General features: G+C 41.5%; 1 protein-coding gene across 2 annotated transcripts in view; it reads left to right on the top strand.

Moving 5' to 3' along the window:
- The window catches only part of LOC117502429 (tRNA selenocysteine 1-associated protein 1-like), a 75931-nt gene extending 53327 nt beyond the window's left edge, over positions 1-22604 (top strand). For both annotated transcript variants that reach the window (XM_034161485.1, XM_034161486.1), the window contains 4 exons: positions 1217-1333; positions 1423-1627; positions 13243-13276; positions 22225-22604. In XM_034161485.1, the coding sequence (XP_034017376.1) occupies positions 1217-1333; positions 1423-1627; positions 13243-13276; positions 22225-22388 (520 nt within the window). In that variant the 3' untranslated portion in view covers positions 22389-22604. The remainder of the gene's footprint in view (positions 1-1216; positions 1334-1422; positions 1628-13242; positions 13277-22224) is intronic.
- The last annotated feature ends 1370 nt before the right edge of the window (positions 22605-23974 follow it).

The raw sequence follows: 23974 nt of genomic DNA on the forward strand, positions 1-23974 counted from the left end.
TGTATATGTATGTGTGTATGTATATGTATGTGTATATTATAATAGCCAAGTGGCCTCTGTGTGCATGGCTTTTATCAAGGCGAAACTGGAGAGAGCTGACATTTGTCATGTGGTATGCTTGTGTGTTTTGGGTCATGGATGAACGCTGCGAAAACAGAAAGTTGATGGGACTAATATTTTTGGAGAAATTCCGAATATTGGCGAACAACAGTGAACAATGGACATTGTGCTGCAGTGCAGCATGGGAGTTGGGGGTTTTGGGATTTTAAATGTTATTGTGGTTGTTAGTCTAACAGTGTTGTAAGTGTTATTCATTTATTGTGTTTTTGTTTTTGTAGTTCATTTGATTTAGTCAGTGTAGTGAAGTGTTATGTTGCTGTTACCATGTGTGGGAAGTGTAGTGCATTTGATGTCTTCACCACTGTCCCTGTATGTGGGTAGCACCGTGGCTCGGTGGTTGGCACTGTTGCCTCACAACAGGAACGTCATGCAAGGTCACTGCAAAATGACCATATGTGCTGTCATTCACAGCAGATGACTGTAAACCCCCTGTAATGAGCAGAACAACAGTTCTTTTGTTGTTGTTTTTTTACTTTTCACATGTTAATCCCCAGTCACACTGTGATGGATCAACAAAACATATGAGGAACTGATTCTATGTTTCTTTTTGCCCAACAAAAGTAATTTTCCCATCCACAAAATGCATTCTTTGTCAGCTGATGTCTGCCAAGTTCATCAGAAAGTTTTGTGCGTGTTAAAAACTTTGAGGAGTGATCAGGTGGAGAGCTTTCCTGCTGCCTGCATGTTTGTTTGCCATTTTGTCCTTTGCATATCTGTCTCTGTCTCTCTCTCTCTGTCTCTGTGTGCTTTCAGACCGCTACACTGGTCAAATGCAGCATATTTGTCTCTAAAGCAGGAAAATCCTTCTTCTCAGTGCAGAACTCTGTGGAAATGCGACATCATCTGTCCATTAGTGCTCCAACTCTACGGGAGACTGAATTTGCCAATGGACAAAATGTTTAAATATGTAACTAATTAGTTTGTGTGACTCTGCCTTTAGTATCACAGTGGAACTGGAATGTATATTTACATTTACAGCACGCCCTCTCTGCGGATGCATGTTAAAATAAAGCACATTTGCATTATTTTGGATACAATCACCACATCGGATAAATGCATAAATTGGTATTTCACTGCTTTGACTGTGGTGCTGCAGGGGATGTGGCTTTGTACAGTTTCCAGATGAGCGCCTGCAGAAGCGAGCGTTACAAGAGTGTCAGGGAGCTGTTGGACTCGGTGGTAAACCCTTACGACTCAGCTTGGCTGCTAACAAGTTAGTTCTCCAGAATTCCTGGTTTAGTACACACATAACTTTGTATTTTCATATGAAGATCATCAATGTGTCTGTCAATCTTTGTCCAGTTTAAGGAACAGGCCGCAGCAGCAAACGGAGCAGAAAACGTGGCAGTCCAGCCCCTCAGGATACAAGCAGAACTACGATCAGTATAGCCAGTATCAGCAGCAGGCATATTCTGGCTATTACTCCCCGTGGGGCTATGATCAGACTGCTGCAGATTATGGCTATAGCTATCCGCAGTATGATTACACGCAGTACCCCCCACCACAGGTAAGATCACTGTTTCTGCTATTACAAACATTCTGTGCCATTTTTAATCAGAATTCAGGTAATTTACAGCCTCGCACCTCTATTTTTAGATGTTTTAGAGTCATCTTTTACTTTTGTGAAGCGCCTTCAGGCAGCTTTGTTGTGATTTTGTGTTATAGAAACTAAATAAATTGAATTTTATCTTTTCACTCAGAACAAAAGTAAATTTCATCTGCGCATTATTTATTTACAATGCAAACGCTGCCACAGCAAGGCTAATTAATTCTATTGGACAGCACAATAATGACTGACTAAACAGCTGTTTCTCACCACTGAATTGTTCTGACGAGTTCTGTTAGACCCAGTCCCTCCTTAAGAGCCCCTTCACACACAACACAAAAATGGGTGAAAGAAGCAGAAACCGACCGAAAAACCACAAACGAAAAACGAAATGGGGAACCGCGAAACATTCCACCTGCGGTCGGGAGGGACACACAGTCGGACAGGCATGCACAATAGCATGACAACGGTTTTGTTCACACGCATGAGCGTGCACAAACACAGTGCGAGCACGTGGAATGTGTGGCACCACATCGCAAATAATATAATAACAAATAATATTTAATCCCTCTTATCGAGTGGACAATACAAGTATTTTGTTCCTCTGTATATGATCCATGGTCACAGACGTACAGTCACAAAATGACATGGATGAAGCAGTGCGCTCTTATCATGTCCACATCTGCACACACTCGACAAGCCATTTGTGTTGGGGAGGGGGAGACACACCGCACTCTGACATGCCGTGTGTGTGTGTGTGCGCGGGCGGGCGGGGGAAGGGAGTTCAGCACAGTCACACCCATGTGTGTGTTGCTTGGTAAAGGCACACGTGTGGCACTTACACAGTTTTCATAGACAGCTCGAATGTGGTCATCTGCACTCCACTATCGTGCCGGGAGCCTGAATAGCCCCTGCTTTTCTAAGTGCCCAGCGAGTGGCACCTGGAATTTGGCCGACACCTGCCGAGAGGGGGTCGAATGGGCACTCGCTGGCCACTCGTTATCTTTCGGCCGCTGGTGTGCGTGCATGGTTGTGGCGACAGCTGTTGGAGACGTTTAAGGTGGCTCAGATTTTTCAGGAGTGGCATGCGATTCCTCCTTCGTGCTTCAGTTGGCTTCAGTCGTGTTATGTTTGAAAGGGCCTTAAGGTTCGCCACCATGGAGGAGGATGGTTGGTTAACTGTATAATGTAATCTTCAAAAGGTTTTGAGTCTGACCCAGAAAAAGCAAGGCATGGTTCTCCATCTTTTACATTCTGAGAAACCAACATTTCTTGAGTGTGTGAAATTTTGACTCACTGGGTGCAATGTCGTGCCTCTGACACTCACCGGGTTATTCGCCCACCCCGTTTATGGTGAATTTCAGGGGGATGTGTGGCGGAGAAATTTCAACATGTAATAGACATTGTGGACATAAGTCATGAGTTGTCATTAGTGGTTAGTGTTTGTTTTGCATTTAAAGGACATGTTGCACCGAAATCATAACAATTGTTAGTGACCATCCGATGATCTACCGGGATTACTTTGTGCACTTCTGTGACTGGTTTCAAAGTATACAGCATTTGCAACAAACAGCTACAGAGGCGTCCGAAAACAAAGTACTCATGTGTTTCCTACAGCGGTGACATAGTTATTAGAAGCATCGCAGTGCACGCTTGAATGGAATGCAGCTGCTAACATTAAGAACTGAGGCACAGTTTAATTCCAGTGTTTACATAAGTGTGATTTTGCGTTTTTAAGTGATAACTGTTCATTTTGATGCAGTCACGAAAAAGGAGCAGCCGTGAGAAGGTTTAGTGCACCTGTGGCCATTAGTCAATACACACTGTGTTGAAATCAGAACAAATCAATCAATCAATCAATCAATTTTTTTATATAGCGCCAAATCACAACAAACAGTTGCCCCAAGGCGCTTTATATTGTAAGGCAAGGCCATACAATAATTATGTAAAACCCCAACGGTCAAAACGACCCCCTGTGAGCAAGCACTTGGCTACAGTGGGAAGGAAAAACTCCCTTTTAACAGGAAGAAACCTCCAGCAGAACCAGGCTCAGGGAGGGGCAGTCTTCTGCTGGGACTGGTTGGGGCTGAGGGAGAGAACCAGGAAAAAGACATGCTGTGGAGGGGAGCAGAGATCGATCACTAATGATTAAATGCAGAGTGGTGCATACAGAGCAAAAAGAGAAAGAAACAGTGCATCATGGGAACCCCCCAGCAGTCTACGTCTATAGCAGCATAACTAAGGGATGGTTCAGGGTCACCTGATCCAGCCCTAACTATAAGCTTTAGCAAAAAGGAAAGTTTTAAGCCTAATCTTAAAAGTAGAGAGGGTGTCTGTCTCCCTGATCTGAATTGGGAGCTGGTTCCACAGGAGAGGAGCCTGAAAGCTGAAGGCTCTGCCTCCCATTCTACTCTTACAAACCCTAGGAACTACAAGTAAGCCTGCAGTCTGAGAGCGAAGCACTCTATTGGGGTGATATGGTACTACGAGGTCCCTAAGATAAGATGGGACCTGATTATTCAAAACCTTATAAGTAAGAAGAAGAATTTTAAATTCTATTCTAGAATTAACAGGAAGCCAATGAAGAGAGGCCAATATGGGTGAGATATGCTCTCTCCTTCTAGTCCCCGTCAGTACTCTAGCTGCAGCATTTTGAATTAACTGAAGGCTTTTCAGGGAACTTTTAGGACAACCTGATAATAATGAATTACAATAGTCCAGCCTAGAGGAAAATGCATGAATTAGATATTGCGTAAATGCAAAAAAGCAGTCCTACATATTTGTTTAATATGCGCTTTGAATGACATATCCTGATCAAAAATGACTCCAAGATTTCTCACAGTATTACTAGAGGTCAGGGTAATGCCATCCAGAGTAAGGATCTGGCCAGACACCATGTTTCTAAGACTTGTGGGGCCAAGTACAATAACTTCAGTTTTATCTGAGTTTAAAAGCAGGAAATTAGAGGTCATCCATGTCTTTATGTCTGTAAGACAATCCTGCAGTTTAGCTAATTGGTGTGTGTCCTCTGGCTTCATGGATAGATAAAGCTGGGTATCATCTGCGTAACAATGAAAATTTAAGCAATACCGTCTAATAATACTGCCTAAGGGAAGCATGTATAAAGTGAATAAAATTGGTCCTAGCACAGAACCTTGTGGAACTCCATAATTAACTTTAGTCTGTGAAGAAGATTCCCCATTTACATGAACAAACTGTAATCTATTAGACAAATATGATTCAAACCACCGCAGCGCAGTGCCTTTAATACCTATGGCATGCTCTAATCTCTGTAATAAAATTTTATGGTCAACAGTATCAAAAGCAGCACTGAGGTCTAACAGAACAAGCACAGAGATGAGTCCACTGTCCGAGGCCATAAGAAGATCATTTGTAACCTTCACTAATGCTGTTTCTGTACTATGATGAATTCTAAAACCTGACTGAAACTCTTCAAATAGACCATTCCTCTGCAGATGATCAGTTAGCTGTTTTACAACTACCCTTTCAAGAATTTTTGAGAGAAAAGGAAGGTTGGAGATTGGCCTATAATTAGCTAAGATAGCTGGGTCAAGTGATGGCTTTTTAAGTAATGGTTTAATTACTGCCACCTTAAAAGCCTGTGGTACATAGCCAACTAACAAAGATAGATTGATCATACTTAAGATCGAAGCATTAAATAATGGTAGGGCTTCCTTGAGCAGCCTGGTAGGAATGGGGTCTAATAAACATGTTGATGGTTTGGATGAGGTAACTAATGAAAATAACTCAGACAGAACAATCGGAGAGAAAGAGTCTAACCAAATACCGGCATCACTGAAAGCAGCCAAAGATAACGATATGTCTTTGGGATGGTTATGAGTAATTTTTTCTCTAATAGTTAAAATTTTGTTAGCAAAGAAAGTCATGAAGTCATTACTAGTTAAAGTTAATGGAATACTCAGCTCAATAGAGCTCTGACTCTTTGTCAGCCTGGCTACAGTGCTGAAAAGAAACCTGGGGTTGTTCTTATTTTCTTCAATTAGTGATTAGTAGAAAGATGTCCTAGCTTTACGGAGGGCTTTTTTATAGAGCAACAGACTCTTTTTCCAGGCTAAGTGAAGATCTTCTAAATTAGTGAGACGCCATTTCCTCTCCAACTTACGGGTTATCTGCTTTAAGCTACAAGTTTGTGAGTTATACCACGGAGTCAGACACTTCTGATTTAAAGCTCTCTTTTTCAGAGGAGCTACAGCATCCAAAGTTGTCTTCAATGAGGATGTAAAACTATTGACGAGATACTCTATCTCCCTTACAGAGTTTAGGTAGCTACTCTGCACTGTGTTGTTATATGGCATTAGAGAACATAAAGAAGGAATCATATCCTTAAACCTAGTTACAGCGCTTTCTGAAAGACTTCTAGTGTAATGAAACTTATTCCCTACTGCTGGGTAGTCCATCAGAGTAAATGTAAATGTTATTAAGAAATTATCAGACAGAAGGGAGTTTTCAGGGAATACTGTTAAGTCTTCTATTTCCATACCATAAGTCAGAACAAGATCTAAGATATGATTAAAGTGGTGGGTGGACTCATTTACTTTTTGAGCAAAGCCAATAGAGTCTAATAATAGATTAAATGCAGTGTTGAGGCTGTCATTCTCAGCATCTGTGTGGATGTTAAAATCGCCCACTATGATTATCTTATCTGAGCTAAGCACTAAGTCAGACAAAAGGTCTGAAAATTCACAGAGAAACTCACAGTAACGACCAGGTGGACGATAGATAATAACAAATAAAACTGGTTTTTGGGACTTCCAATTTGGATGGACAAGACTAAGAGACAAGCTTTCAAATGAATTAAAGCTCTGTCTGGGTTTTTGATTAATTAATAAGCTGGAATGGAAGATTGCTGCTAATCCTCCGCCCCGGCCCGTGCTACGAGCATTCTGACAGTTAGTGTGACTCGGGGGTGTTGACTCATTTAAACTAACATATTCATCCTGCTGTAACCAGGTTTCTGTTAGGCAGAATAAATCAATATGTTGATCAATTATTATATCATTTACCAACAGGGACTTAGAAGAGAGAGACCTAATGTTTAATAGACCACATTTAACTGTTTTAGTCTGTGGTGCAGTTGAAGGTGCTATATTATTTTTTCTTTTTGAATTTTTATGCTTAAATAGATTTTTGCTGGTTATTGGTAGTCTGGGAGCAGGCACCGTCTCTACGGGGATGGGGTAATGAGGGGATGGCAGGGGGAGAGAAGCTGCAGAGAGGTGTGTAAGACTACAACTCTGCTTCCTGGTCCCAACCCTGGATAGTCACGGTTTGGAGGATTTAAGAAAATTGGCCAGATTTCTAGAAATGAGAGCTGCTCCATCCAAAGTGGGATGGATGCCGTCTCTCCTAACAAGACCAGGTTTTCCCCAGAAGCTTTGCCAATTATCTATGAAGCCCACCTCATTTTTTGGACACCACTCAGACAGCCAGCAATTCAAGGAGAACATGCGGCTAAACATGTCACTCCCGGTCCGATTGGGGAGGGGCCCAGAGAAAACTACAGAGTCCGACATTGTTTTTGCAAAGTTACACACCGATTTAATGTTAATTTTAGTGACCTCCGATTGGCGTAACCGGGTGTCATTACTGCCGACGTGAATTACAATCTTACCAAATTTACGCTTAGCCTTAGCCAGCAGTTTCAAATTTCCTTCAATGTCGCCTGCTCTGGCCCCCGGAAGACAATTGACTATGGTTGCTGGTGTCGCTAACTTCACATTTCTCAAAACAGAGTCGCCAATAACCAGAGTTTGATCCTCGGCGGGTGTGTCGTCGAGTGGGGAAAAACGGTTAGAGATGTGAACGGGTTGGCGGTGTACACGGGGCTTCTGTTTAGGGCTACGCTTCCTCCTCACAGTCACCCAGTCAGCCTGCTTTCCCGGCTGCTCGGGATCTGCCAGGGGGGAACTAACGGCGGCTAAGCTACCTTGGTCCGCACCGACTACAGGGGCCTGGCTAACTGTAGAATTTTCCACGGTGCGGAGCCGAGTCTCCAATTCGCCCAGCCTGGCCTCCAAAGCTACGAATAAGCTACACTTATTACAAGTACCGTTACTGCTAAAGGAGGCCGAGGAATAACTAAACATTTCACACCCAGAGCAGAAAAGTGCGGGAGAGACAGGAGAAGCCGCCATGCTAAACCGGCTAAGAGCTAGTAGCTACGCTAAGCTAGCGGATTCCTAAAAACACGCAAAGTGAATAATGTGTAAATAATTTAGAGGTGATTCAGCAGAAGGAGTGCTTTAGTTAAGGCACGTAAAGATTACACTGGGAAACAAATCGTAATCTAGATAACTAGATCAATCTAACTGCGCAGATTAAACAGCTAACAGATACAGAAAAACACCGCTGTGCTCCGGAACAGGAAGTGATACAATACCGCAGTGAGAGCCAACCACCAGTAGAGGCAAGCAAGAGCAAAGTCGCTTATAAGTGTTGTATGTAACTGTGGAAAAATCTTGTGTGTATGTGTATATGTGTGTGTATGTATGTGTGTGTATATATCAATCAATTCAATCAATTTTATTTATATAGCGCCAAATCACAACAAAGAGCCGCCCCAAGGCGCTCCACACTGCAAGGCAAGGCCACACAATAATTACGTAAAAACCCCCAACGGTCAAAACGACCCCCTGTGAGCAAGCACTTGGCGACAGTGGGAAGGAAAAACTCCCTTTTAACAGGAAGAAACCTCCAGCAGAACCAGGCTCAGGGAGGGGCAGTCTTCTGCTGGGACTGGTTGGGGCTGAGGGAGAGAACCAGGAAAAAGACATGCTGTGGAGGGGAGCAGAGATCAATCACTAATGATTAAATGCAGAGTGGTGCATACAGAGCTAAAAGTGAAAGAAACACTCAGTGCATCATGGGAACCCCCCAGCAGTCTACGTCTATAGCAGCATAACTAAGGGATGGTTCAGGGTCACCTGATCCAGCCCTAACTATAAGCTTTAGCAAAAAGGAAAGTTTTAAGCCTAATCTTAAAAGTAGAGAGGGTGTCTGTCTCCCTGATCTGAATTGGGAGCTGGTTCCACAGGAGAGGAGCCTGAAAGCTGAAGGCTCTGCCTCCCATTCTACTCTTACAAACCCTAGCAACTACAAGTAAGCCTGCAGTCTGAGAGCGAAGCGCTCTTTTGGGGTGATATGGTACTATGAGGTCCCTAAGATAAGATGGGACCTGATTATTCAAAACCTTATAAGTAAGAAGAAGAATTTTAAATTCTATTCTAGAATTAACAGGAAGCCAAGGAAGAGAGGCCAATATGGGTGAGATATATATATATATATATATATATATATATATATATATATATATATACGAGGTCTGTCAATAAAGTATAGGTCCTTTTTATTTTTTCAAAAACTATATGGATTTCATTCATATGTTTTTACGTCAGACATGCTTGAACCCTCGTGCGCATGCGTGAGTTTTTCCACGCCTGTCGGTGACGTCATTCGCCTGTGAGCACTCCTTGTGGGAGGAGTCGTCCAGCCCCTCGTCAGAATTCCTTTGTCTGAGAAGTTGCTGAGAGACTGGCGCTTTGTTTGATCAAAATTTTTTCTAAACCTGTGAGGCACATCGAAGTGGACACGGTTCGAAAAATTAAGCTGGTTTTCGGTGAAACTTTTAACGGCTGATGAGAGATTTTGAGGTGATACTGTCGCTTTAAGGACTTCCCACGGTGCGAGACATCGTGCAGCGCTCTCAGGCACTGTCGTCAGCCTGTTTCAAGCTGAAAACCTCCACATTTCAGGCTCTATTGATCCAGGACGTCGTGAGAGAACAGAAGTTTCAGAAGAAGTCGGTTTCAGTATTTTATCTGGATATTCCACTGTTAAAGGAGATTTTTTTTTAATGAAAGACGTGCGGGCGGATTGCAGCATCGGCTCGCAGCCGCTGCGACGCTCCGCCACAGGAAAAACACCTCCGTTGGAAGCCTTAAGGACAAGTTGGAACATGTCCAGCTGTTAAACAATTTCTCATATACTCACTCCACTGAAAGCCATCAAAAGCCACCTGGTTATCAACACGGAGGTGTTTTTCCTGTGCCGCCGCACCGCGTCAGCTGCGTCCCGACGCGCGGACCCGTCCGCACGTCTTTTATTAAAAAAATCTCCTTTAACATATATATATATATATATATATATCAATCAATCAATCAATCAACTTTTTTCTTATATAGCGCCAAATCACAACAAACTGTTGCCCCAAGGCGCTCCATATTGTAAGGCAAGGCCATACAATAATTATGAAAAACCCCAACGGTCAAAACGACCCCCTATGAGCAAGCACTTGGCTACAGTGGGAAGGAAAAACTCCCTTTTAACAGGAAGAAACCTCCAGCAGAACCAGGCTCAGGGAGGGGCAGTCTTCTGCTGAGACTGGTTGGGGCTGAGGGAAAGAACCAGGAAAAAGACATGCCGAGAAGGGGGGCAGAGATCGATCACTAATGATTAAATGCAGAGTGATGCATACGGAGCAAAAAGAGAAAGAAACAGTGCATCATGGGAACCCCCCCACAGTCTACGTCTAAAGCAACATAACCAAGGGATGGTCCAGGGTCACCCGATCCAGCCCTAACTATAAGCCTTAGCGAAAAGGAAAGTTTTAAGCCTAATCTTAAAAGTAGAGAGGGTATCTGTCTCCCTGATCTGAATTGGGAGCTGGTTCCACAGGAGAGGAGCCTGAAAGCCTGTATGTATATATATATATATATATGTGTGTGTGTGTGTGTGTGTGTGTGTGTGTGTGTGTGTGTGTGTGTGTGTTGCCAGTGAAAAGCAATGTCACCGAGACATTGCACGTCCATGTACAAAACAGCAATAAGACAACTGACATGCATGTTAAAACAGAGCAGCATGCCATTTTAACCTGCATGTCAGCTGTTTATTTTTTAAAGTTTAAAAAGATTTTTTTAAGGGATTCTTCAACATTAATTCTCTTTAAAATGTTCCTTATAGAGACAACTTTATGACATTTGAGAGAGTCTATAAGCTTAATACTGCTTAGATATTGTTCAAATTTAGCCAGAAGTGTAAATTGGGGTCCTTTTCAATTCTCTGCATTTATGAATATGGATGAGCAGACAGATGTGATCAGATCTGTGATATTTCACGTCCATGTTCAGAGTGGCAATAAAACAGCTGAGCTGTACGTTTAAAACGGTGTGCTACACACACACATTTAAATCCATTCCCTCAGACTCTCTCAAACTCAAATAAAAATTTTGCTTTCATTGAAAACTCCATTGAAAGGAACACAAAGCAAAATATGAAGAAATGAACATGCCACTCACCTAGTAGTAAAAGAGGAAAAAGACCATCCAGATTCTTACCAGCGCAAAGTTCAAAAGCCAGCATCTGTGACAGTATGGGGGTGTGTTAGTGCCCATGGCATGGGCAACTTACACATCAGTGATGGCACCATCAATGCTGAAAGGTACATCCAGGTTTTTGAGTGACACATGCTGCCATCCAAGCAACGTCTTTTTCAGGGACGTCCCTGCTTATTTCAGAAAGACAATGTCAAGCCACATTCTGCACGTTACAACAGCGTGGCTTCATAGTAAAAGAGTGCGGGTACTAGACTGGCCTGTCTGCAGTCCAGACCTGTCGCCCATTGAAAATGTGTGGCACATTATGAAGCACAAAATACGACAACGGAGACCCCGGACTGTTGAACAACTGAATCAAGCAAGAATGGGAAAGAATTCCACCTACAAAGCTTCAACAATTAGTGTCCTCAGTTCCCAAATGCTTACTGAGTGTTGTTAGAAGGAAAGATGATGTAACACAGTGGTAAACATACCACTGTCCCTGCTTTTTTGAAACATGTTGCAGACATCCATTTCAAAATGCGTCAGTATTTGCACAAAAAAAAAGTTTATCAGTTTGAACATTAAATATCTTGTCTTTGTGGTGTATTCAGTTGAATATAGGTTGAAGAGGATTTGCAAATTATTGTATTGTTTTTATTTACATTTTACACAACATCCCAACTTCATTGGAATTGGGGTTGTACAAAGTCAGGAAAACTGACTGTCCTGGGAGGTGTGACTAGCCAGCTGGGTCTATGTTTAATCAGAGTCCAAACTCACATTGTTACATATCTGCAAATTGAGGTTTGCTTAATACAAAAAGGAGCAATAGCATTGTTATCCCCGTGACCCGATCTCGGAAAAGCGGTTGAAGATGAGTGATGAGTGAAGAGAAAGCATTGTTATGAAATAATAAAAATGGATCATGTATCCCTCAATGGACAAAACAAATGTTGTTGAGCCTACCACTGGTTGTATATATTTTAGATTTTTATCACAGTTATATACAACACTTATAAGCATTTTGTTTTGATTTCAACACTGCGTTTATGACTAATGGCTGTGGTGAACTAAACCTTCTCACGGCTGCTGCCTTTACCATGACTGCATCAAAACAAACAGTTTTCACTTAAACGAGTCATCATAATTTGTGTAACAAAGCCACCAAATAGTCCTCGCCAAATCGTCATGCGAGCATCATGAACCCTTCCATGACTCAGAATGTGAGCAACACGTGGGACAACTTGTGAGGGGGTGACGTCACACTTTTATATGATCGGAGAGGAAGAGCACTTCTAGAAATGGATGAGCAAGTCCAGCAGTCCAACATTAAAGTATAAAAAAAAAACATTTATTTCCAAAGTGGTCCTCAAAGCATCATTGCACCACACCCATCCTGGGTGCTGGAGGAGCTGTGCCATCTAATGGAGGTAAGTTTTATGCATCAGTCTGACTGTGCAATGCACATCGGCATGCTTTGAGGGGATCCCGGAGCCTGCCCAGCAGAAGATTGTATGCTGGTCATTTCCGGGAGTAGAGGACAATAGATCCAACAAGGACAGTAATACTGACATGGCACAGCTCCTGGACATCATTCTGCAAGTCAGTCAGTGCGCTATCCACACTTCTCTTTCTGTTTTTTAAAATTATTATTTATTTTACTATTTGTAATGCTTTTTCTTCTGTACCTAGAGTCGGCGGGGGGGGGGGGGGGGGGCGGTGGCGGTTGCCACAGTCTTTTCACATAATAGCAGTCCAAAGCCATTCTGAGCACAGCTGAAATGATGACACTATCATTTCAGCTGTGCGAGTGGCGCTCATCAGCCGTGACAGTGCCTCAGGGCATTTGTGTGTATATCCTTGCAGCTGCAAAGGCCGCGCAAGTGATGCTTGACATTCACAAGAGTGCTGAGTGGGATGTATGTATGTATGCAGACTGCTCGTTATCTTTGACCCTATTTTCACTTCTTGTCTGTGCCGCATTTGGCCCACATTCAGGCGACAAGCGCGAATGTCTCCTGAATACCAATTCAGTGAGATTCCAACTGAAAAATTGTCACTAATTTGGCTGTTTTGGTGTGATTTTGTGTCGCTAACAGTTGCGGCATAGTGAGAAATGACCCTTAATTTTTCACAGGTTTCCTCCTTTAGTTAGTTTAGGTTTTTTTTTCATAAATTTTTTTAGCAGACAAACTCATTCACTTGTTTTCTTCTTTTCAGGAGAGTGAAGCTGTTCAGGATGATGGACTTGAAGGTTTGTTCGATTTGTATAATCACAGATGGTAAAAGCTGATGTGATAGCTTCAGATTGTCTTTGTCCCTAAAGAATTTTTTGGAAACGCACTTATACTGTCATAAAAACATTCTTCACATTCTGTGCAACATCCAATGAATTTAAAAGTGCAGTTGAACACACATTCAGTACTGTGCAAAATTTTTAAGCATTTCATTTGTTGAATCAGTTTCCTGGTAAAAGTCTAGTTCAGGCTTTTGTGTCACATACGTAGTGATACCTGAGCCACTGTGAGTCCGGAGGTTCCAGTTCAGTAAACGGCAGCGGTACTGTAGATTTGTACTGTGCTTGTCATTTTAGTTTTTTTTTTTTTTCTTCTTTTTCTTCTTCTTCATTGAATCTTAATCATGGTGAGAAACCTTTGATTCTTTGTGCTGATATTGAACTACTTCCACAGAGGCTCAGATTTCACCTTGATGATTTAGTCTGTGTATGCCCAAGTATGAAAAATACACCAAATACGCTGGTATACGTCTAATAAGGTATGGGTAAGCTTTGTATAAGTTAAGACCATGTTGAAGCACATATGGCGTAGTCTGGCGTTTTTGTCAGTTTTGGGCGTGCACAATATTTTTGACGTATGGCTCATATGGCCTGTATATGCGGAACATAAGTTGTAGGTAAATTATGCAATTGTTGACACGTTTCTTGTAAGTTACTCATAATTCGAAATACGCCCATTGATGCTGTCCATTGATTGGCTCAACAACTAAAATCTGCAGTCCTGCAACCTGATGAAAACGTATCCACATAAAGCATTCTGATTTTAGAAAACTACGTCTGAAAATGGTTTAGTTCCTTGTCATGGCTAAAGAAACATAGCATTTTAAAGCAGTCCCTCTGTGCGTTCCTGGTACGTATCTCAGCCTGAACCAGAGAACGCCGGTGCTTTGTTCCACAACAGGATGGTTAACTTATATTAAAAGTTGAAAGAGTCACAGTGCCGCATTCATTCACATCAGCGTTTACCACAGGCATCAGTTGATTCTTCAGCATTCTGCACATGGTGAAAATAAATCCCATGATCCACCAAGACAATAATAAACTTAAATTTAAATCTTAAATTACTTTGTTTGGCTGTGTGCAGGGGTGAGGCTGCGTGACGGCGTATGACCACTAAATGACGTGCATGTCAACATCTCCATACTCCATCTGCCAAACAAAAGGGTTCTGCTGGTGGTAGAAACTAGGGTTGGGGCAGATCTGATCCAATATCAGTATCAGTTTCCGATACCAACGTATTCATGGATTGCAAATTTCTGATCAAGTCATTGTTTTATGCCATTTCAAATACAAGAAATACAAAATACCCCCGGCTATGCGCTGAGATCACATAATTTACTTGGCCCTAAAATGGTGCTAGCTAGAACCCTGGAGGGGGGGAGGGGGGTTTCCCGAACAGAGGCATATTTCAATGAGATGGTGAAGTAATGAGACATACCTCCATTTAAGAAATCCCTTCGTGCAGTTTCCAGCCAGCTTTTGGCAAGCATTAAGGAGCACTGACGGTCGCTGACCAACTTATCATCACAACCAAGAGTAAAGGGACGACAATTTACCCAGACTGACTCCAAATGGAAGTAAATTAAGTACTTTTATTTATTTTTTGAAGGGTTTTGGGGCATTTTGGAAATGCACTCCATCTTTAAAATGGTATATGTACTCTGGGTGGGTGAATTACTGGATTACTACATTGATTGATTGAGTAAATTGTTGCTTTGTGGGGGACCCCTAAACAATGTCCAATTACAATAAAATTTGGCACAGAACTTTTATTTTATTGGTGGAACAAGAACAACATATGTGGCCCAAAACATTTTGTAACATTTGACATTTTGAACAGGTCTAAAGTACATTTACCATTCTGAGGAAGGAGTGCATATCTGCATTTCAAAAATGCCACAAGAAATCCCCCAAAAAATAAATAAAAGCACTTAATTCTTTCACCAAAACATCAAATCTAGGCTTGCATCTTAGATGTACCTTCTGACAAATTATAGCTGAACTTTCAGGTTATCTTTTTAAGAAAATCTTCCTCTACCACTTCATCATAAAGCTGAACCAGGGATACAAAATATCCTCATATAAAATCACCAATAATCAAATCAAATCAATTTTATTTATATAGCGCCAAATCACAACAAACAGTTGCCCCAAGGCGCTTTATATTGTAAGGCAAAAGCCTTACAATAATTACAGAAAAACCACAACGGTCAAAATGACCCCCTGTGAGCAAGCACTTGGCGACAGTGGGAAGGAAAAACTCCCTTTTAACAGGAAGAAACCTCCAGCAGAACCAGGCTCAGGGAGGGGCAGTCTTCTGCTGGGACTGGTTGGGGCTGAGGGGAGAGAATCAGGAAAAAGACATGCTGTGGAAGAGAGCATAGATCAATCACTAATGATTAAATGCAGAGTGGTGCATACGGAGCAAAAAGAGAAACACTCAGTGCATCATGGGAACCCCCCAGCAGTCTAAGTCTATAGCAGCATAACTAAGGGATGGTTCAGGGTCACCTGATCCAGCCCTAACTATAAGCTTTAGCAAAAAGGAAGTTTTAAGCCTAATCTTAAAAGTAGAGAGGGTGTCTGTCTCCCTGATCCGAATTTGGAGCTGGTTCCACAGGAGAGGAGCCTGAAAGCTGAAGGCTCTGCCTCCCATTCTACTCTTAAAAACCCTAGGAACTACAAGTAAGCCTGCAGTCTGAGAGCGAAGAGCTCTATTGGGGTGATATGGTACTATGAGGTCCCTAAGATAAGATAAGACCTGATTATTCAAAACCTTATACGTAAGAAGAAGAATTTTAAATTCTATTCTAGAATTAACAGCAAGCCAATGAAGAGAGGCCAATATGGGTGAAATATGCTCTCTCCTTCTAGCCCCTGTCAGTACTCTAGCTGCAGCATTTTGAATTAACTGAAGGCTTTTCAGGGAACTTTTAGGACAACCTGATAATAATGAATTACAATAGTCCAGCCTAGAGGAAATAAATGCATGAATTAGTTTTTCAGCATCACTCTGAGACAAGACCTTTCTAATTTTAGAGATATTGCGTAAATGCAAAAAAGCAGTCCTACATATTTGCTTAATATGCGCATTGAAGGACATATCCTGATCAAAAATGACTCCAAAATTTCTCACAGTATTACTAGAGGTCAGGGTAATGCCATCCAGAGTAAGGATCTGGTTAGACACCATGTTTCTAAGATTTGTGGGGCCAAGTACAATAACTTCAGTTTTATCTGAATTTAAAAGCAGGAAATTAGAGGTCATCCATGTCTTTATGTTTGTCAGACGTTCCTGCAGTTTAACTAATTGGTGTGTGTCCTCTGGCTTCATGGATAGATAAAGCTGGGTATCATCTGCGTGACAATGAAAATTTAAGCAGTGCTTTCTCATAATACTGCCTAAGGGAAGCATGTATAAAGTGAATAAAATTGGTCCTAGCACAGAACCTTGTGGAACTCCATAATTAACCTTAGTCTGTGAAGAAGACTCCCCATTTACATGAACAAATTGTAATCTATTAGATAAATATGATTCAAACCACCGCAGCGCAGTGCCTTTAATACCTATGGCATGCTCTAATCTCTGTAATAAAATTTTATGGTCAACAGTATCAAAAGCAGCACTGAGGTCTAACAGGACAAGCACAGAGATGAGTCCACTGTCTGAGGCCATAAGAAGATCATTTGTAACCTTCACTAATGCTGTTTCTGTACTATGATGAATTCTAAAACCTGACTGAAACTCTTCAAATAGACCATTCCTCTGCAGATGATCAGTTAGCTGTTTTACAACTACCCTTTCAAGAATGTTTGAGAGAAAAGGAAGGTTGGAGATTGGCCTAAAGTCGCTGGGTCAAGTGATGGCTTTTTAAGTAATGGTTTAATTACTGCCACCTTAAAAGCCTGTGGTACATAGCCAACTAATAAAGATAGATTGATCATATTTAAGATTGAAGCATTAATTAAAGGTGGGGCTTCCTTGAGCAGCCTGGTAGGAAGGGGGTCTAATAGACATGTTGATGGTTTGGAGGAAGTAACTAATGAAAATAACTCAGAACAATCTGAAACTGAAAGCAGCCAAAGATAAAGATATGTCTTTGGGATGGTTATGAGTAATTTTTTCTCTAATAGTTAAAATTTTATTAGCAAAGAAAATCATGAAGTCATTACTAGTTAAAGGAATACTCGGCTCACTAGAGCTCTGACTCTTTGTCAGCCTGGCTACAGTGCTGAAAAGAAACCTGGGGTTGTTCTTATTTTCTTCAATTAGTGATGAGTAGTAAGATGTTCTAGCTTTACGGAGGGCTTTTTTATAGAGCAACAGACTCTTTTTCCAGGCTAAGTGAAGATCTTCTAAATTAGTGAGACGCCATTTCCTCTCCAACTTACGGGTTATCTGCTTTAAGCTGCGAGTTTGTGAGTTATACCACAGAGTCAGACACTTCTGATTTAAGGCTCTCTTTTTCAGAGGAGCTACAGCATCCAAAGTTGTGCTCAGCGAGGATGTAAAACTATTGACAAGATAATCTATCTCACTCACAGAGTTTAGGTAACTACTCTGCACTGTGTTGGTATATGGCACTGGAGAACATAACAAAGAAGGAATCATATCCTTAAACCTAGTTACAGCGCTTTCCAAAAGACTTCTACTGTAATGAAACTTATTCCCCACTGCTGGGTAGTCCATTAAAGTAAATGTTATTAAGAAATGATCAGACAGAAGGGGGTTTTCAGGGAATACTGTTAGGTCTTCAATTTCCATACCATAAGTCAGAACAAGATCTAAAGTATGGTTAAAGTGGTGGGTGGACTCATTTACATTTTGAGCGAAGCCAATTTCAATTCAATTCAATTTTATTTATATAGCGCCAAATCACAACAAACAGTTGCCCCAAGGCGCTTTATATTGTAAGGCAAGGCCATACAATAATTACGTAAAAACCCCAATGGTCAAAACGACCCCCTGTGAGCAAGCACTTGGCGACAGTGGGAAGGAAAAACTCCCTTTTAACAGGAAGAAACCTCCAGCAGAACCAGGCTCAGGGAGGGGCAGTCTTCTGCTGGGACTGGTTGGGGCTGAGGGAGAGAACCAGGAAAAAGACATGCTGTGGAAGGGAGCAGAGATCAATCACTAATGATTAAATGCAGAGTGGTGCATACAGAGCAAAAAGAGAAAGAGAAAAACACTCAGTGCATTATGGGAACCCCCCAGCAGTCTAAGTCTATAGCAGCATAACTAAGGGATGGTTCAGGGTCACCTGATCCAGCCCTAACTATAAGCTTTAGCAAAAAGGAAAGTTTTAAGCCTAATCTTAAAAGTAAAGAGGGTGTCTGTCTCCCTGATCCGAATTGGGAGCTGGTTCCACAGGAGAGGAGCCTGAAAGCTGAAGGCTCTGCCTCCCATTCTACTCTTACAAACCCTAGGAACTACAAGTAAGCCTGCAGTCTGAGAGCGAAGCGCTCTATTGGGGTGATATGGTACTATGAGGTCCCTAAGATAAGACAATTGAGTCTAATAATAGATTAAATGCAGTGTTGAGGCTGTCATTCTCAGCATCTATGTGGATGTTAAAATCGCCCACTATAATTATCTTATCTGAGCTAAGCACTAAGTCAGACAAAAGGTCTGAAAATTCACAGAGAAACTCACAGTAACGACCAGGTGGACGATAGATAACAACAAATAAAACTAGTTTTTGGGACTTCCAATTTGGATGGACAAGACTAAGTCAAGATTTCAAATGAATTAAAACTCTGTCTGGGTTTTTGATTGATTAATAAGCTGGAGTGGAAGATTGCTGCTAATCCTCTGCCTCGGCCCGTGCTACGAGCGTTCTAACAGTTAGTGTGACTCGGGGGTGTTGAATATGTTTAAACTAACATATTCATCCTGCTGTAACCAGGTTTCTGTAAGGCAGAATAAATCAATATGTTGATCAATTATTATATCATTTACTAACAGGGACTTAGAAGAGAGAGACCTAATGTTTAATAGACCACATTTAACTGTTTTAGTGTGTGGTGCAGTTGAAGGTGCTATATTATTTTTTCTTTTTGAATTTTTATGCTTAAATAGATTTTTACTGGTTATTGGTGGCACCGTCTCTACGGGGATGGGGTAATGAGGGGATGGCAGGGGGAGAGAAGCTGCAGAGAGGTGTGTAAGACTACAACTCTGCTTCCTGGTCCCAACCCTGGATAGTCACGGTTTGGAGGATTTAAGAAAATTGGCCAGATTTCTAGAAATGAGAGCTGCTCCATCCAAAGTGGGATGGATGCCGTCTCTCCTAACAAGACCAGGTTTTCCCCAGAAGCTTTGCCAATTATCTATGAAGACTTGTTAGCAGACTTTTATTGAGCCTTTCATTGGATTCAGGTGTGTTGGAGTATGGAGACAACTAAGAGTGTCAGGAGTGTGGCTCTTGAGGACCGAACTTGGCCACCCCTGGTTTAAACAATAGTGATTTTTTTTTTCTTTTTTTTTTTTTTTTTTTTTAGATTTCTCCAAATTCGAAACTACATTGTAAAAATATTAAAGAATACTAAAGAAAAACTCCAAAATAATCTTTTAATCAAAGTGTTTGTTGATGCCTACACTTCACATAGTGATCATAAGACAATTTCAAGGCTCTACAAAGGACTATGTCAATCAAAAGGACTTGAGTGTCATGTGAAACAAAAATGGGAAAAAGAGGGGAATTTATGTATCTCTGATGAGGAATGGACAACAATCTGTGAGGTACAATGGAAAACTACCAACTCAACAATCTGGAGAGAGTTTTGTTGGAAAAACTTGATTAGGTTCTTCAAGACACCGGCACAAGGAAAACATTTCACCAAATCAGAAACCTGTTGGAGGCAGTGCGGAGAACAAGAAGCAAATCACTGCCACATCTTCTGGACATGCCCTCTGATTGTTCCATTTTGGACTGATGTTCATAAAATCTTTGAAAAAGTGTTTCACATGGACATAACGTTTCAATTTACATCATTGTTCCTTGCTAGATGACAATATATCATATAAAAGTAAATACTTATTCCAAATTTTAAGTGCGGCTGCTAGGAAAGCAATTACTAGAAAGTGGTTAAACCCACAAATACCATCAATAAATGAATGGTTTGATATCATATATGACATTTTTAAACTAGAGAGAATAACATTCAATATTAGATTACGAGATAAGTTTGAAGAGCGATGGAAGCAGTGGATTCAGTTTATTACAACCGCTAGACCAGATTTTATTTAACTTCTCAGAGTTTGTATTTCATTTTTTGTATTTATGGCAAATTTGTGTTTATCACCGGCACACCCTCTAGGTTACATGTTACTTGGAAAATGTTTATCTTTCTGCAAAAATTGAAAATACAGAATTTCAGAGTGTATTATATAGAAGTGTATGTATGTATAAAGAAGTGTATTTGTGTGTGATGAAAGTGTTGAACTTGTCAGGACCAATTCACTTATTTTGTCAGTGATATTCATGTCTCTGGGCCCTCTGCCTTTAATGTCAAGAGGTGCCAGGGAAGAGCTTATGGAGTCATGAGGTCACTGGACAGGGGTTTTTGGTAATGCTGATGCCTTTCCAGAAGAAGGAAGGTCCAAGTCTTTGGGGTTCTGGTGCTGCCTGTCTTGCTGTATGGTTGTGAGACTTGACGCAAACCGGTAACCTCAGGTGTTGACTGGATGTCTTTGGTACTTTGTCTTTTCAGAGGATCTTTGGGTACATTGGGAAAGTTGTTGAGTCAAACGACTGGTTAGTGAGGGAGAGTGAGATGCGGCGTTTCATTAACACAGTGAGGGAACATAAGCGACAACATTTTGGCCATGTCGCATGTTTCTCTAGACATGATCCAGCACAGAGGTGCCACAGTCTTGATGACCCCACTACTTTGGAGAAGTAGGCATGGCCTGGTGTTTGCCAAGGTGGTTGCGTGGTGTGTTGGAGGTAGTAACATACTGCACCAGCACACGTGTGATGACTTGACTAAAATTGGAGGGTCATTGGATGAAGACGGCTGTAATTCTTAAATGATTGTGATATTTTTCTTAAACACGACAAGCACATTGTGATTGTTTAATTTCAACTCTATTGTGGTGCGATACAGAGGCAACTTCCCAAAAAAATAGAAAACTTATGACTGTAGATATTAACTCCTTAATGCCTATTGGTGCATATATGCTACAATATTTGACTCTAATATGCAGCATACCAAATTGACCAGTATGCCTGTTGTTGCAAATTTGCAACATACTATTATTATTATAACATAACATAGTCATTACCAAAATACCAAAATTACTATTTATTTTTTGTGCACAAGTGAAATGAATAATCTCATTATTTACCATCTACTTAAAGGCAAAAACACACACAAAACATTTTTTTATATACAGCTATATAAATTCAGGCGTTAAGGGGTTAACTGCAGATCCCTCTTCTGCCTCCTGCTGTGTCCTGTCTGAACATACTGATTAAGAGATCAGGCCAAACCCCTTTAAGTAATTCCCTTTGGCTTCTCCCTTGTTTTCACTTGGGGTCACCACAGCAGATCCAGCGCAGATCAGCATCTTGATTTGGAAGTTTTATGCCGGATGCCCTTCCTGATGCACCTCCACTTTACTGATGCACTTTCCACTTTGGGTGGGCAGGGATCTCTCCCCCTACAACTGCTGCCACGACCATTAACTGGAGTAAAGGGGTATAAGCAAATGGATGGATGGGCAGGCGGGAAGTCATGGCCTTGAACCTGGAACCTAGAAACTTTAACACTGGAAACAAGTGCATTAACCACCTGGTCACCAGTCCTAGAGGTCAAAACTGTGTAGCTGCTTTTGAAAAGATTTGAACCATAGTGAAATACGTAATGTTTGATGGTGACTTAAGTGTCGCTATGTGTTGTAGATCCAAGCCCGGAGCTGGACGTGGTCGAGGCCAATAAGAGGTTTATGGAGCTGAGTGAGGAACTGTACGACGCACTGATCGGGTGCCACTGGCAGCTGGCAGAAATCTCCGCACAACAGGATGTGAATGCAACATCGAGCCTCCCAGAACCAATTTACTGCTGAATGTTAATCTTGTATATTTATTTCACTGCAGATTTTTTTTTTCCCCAATCTGTGAAAGATGGGTTCTTTTGAGGAGTTCAAAGTGATTGCATTACGTTGGTTGTCATTGTTTCATTCAATTGATAACCTCTGTTCATATGCCATAATGTAGAAACTATTTAACCCTGTAACTCATGGAAATGTGCAGAGAATGGACATAAAGGTTTCACCGCACAGCGTACTGTATCCACGTCAAGTATTTACCCCACGAAACGGTCACAAAGGTTTCACCGCACAGCGTACTGTATCCACGTCAAGTATTTACCCCACGAAACGGTCACAAAGGTTTCACCGCACAGCGTACTGTATCCACGTCAAGTATTTACCCCACGAAACGGTCACAAAGGTTTCACCGCACAGCGTACTGTATCCACGTCAAGTATTTACCCCACGAAACGGTCACAAAGGTTTCACCGCACAGCGTACTGTATCCACGTCAAGTATTTACCCCACGAAACGGTCACAAAGGTTTCACCGCACAGCGTACTGTATCCACGTCAAGTATTTACCCCACGAAACGGTCACAAAGGTTTCACCGCACAGCGTACTGTATCCACGTCAAGTATTTACCCCACGAAACGGTCACAAAGGTTTCACCGCACAGCGTACTGTATCCACGTCAAGTATTTACCCCACGAAACGGTCACAAAGGTTTCACCGCACAGCGTACTGTATCCACGTCAAGTATTTACCCCACGAAACGGTCACAAAGGTTTCACCGCACAGCGTACTGTATCCACGTCAAGTATTTACCCCACGAAACGGTCACAAAGGTTTCACCGCACAGCGTACTGTATCCACGTCAAGTATTTACCCCACGAAACGGTCACAAAGGTTTCCCCGTTGAACAAGGTTCAGACATGAATTATTCACCACAGAGAACGCTCATAAAGATTTCACTGTACAGTGTAATGCATCGCCAACATACATTATTTGCTGCAGAGAACGGTTATACGGGTTCGCTGAACAGATATCTATACCAACATAAATTATTCACCACAGAGAATGATCATGAAGTATTCACTGAACAGTGTACTGCACCAACATACAACAGTCATAAAGATTTTGCTTTACAGTGTAATGCATCACCAACACAGATTATTCACCACAGAGAACGGTCGTAATGTTTCACCGAACAGCATTCTGCACCAACATAAATTATTCACTGCAAAGAATAGTCATATAAAGATTTCGCCCAACAGCGATCTGCGGCAACATAAATTTTTCACCACAGAGAATGGTCATAAAGGTTTCGCCGAACAGCATTCTATTTCAACATAAATTATTCACCACAGAGAATGGTCATAAAGATTTTCCCAACAGCAATCTGTGACAACATAAATGATTTACCTCAAAAAACATTCATAAAGGTTTTACTATACAGCATTCTGCGCCAACATAAGTTCTTTACCCCAAAGAATAGTCATAAGGTTTCACTCAACTGCGTACTGTGCCAACATAAATTATTCACCACAGAGGACGGTCATAAAGGAACTAGGGATGGAGCCGATCAGATCCAGTATCAGAATCGGGTTCCGATACCAACG

This window comes from Thalassophryne amazonica, chromosome 20, assembly GCF_902500255.1.
Source record: "Thalassophryne amazonica chromosome 20, fThaAma1.1, whole genome shotgun sequence".
NCBI classification, from domain to species: Eukaryota; Metazoa; Chordata; class Actinopteri; order Batrachoidiformes; family Batrachoididae; genus Thalassophryne; species Thalassophryne amazonica.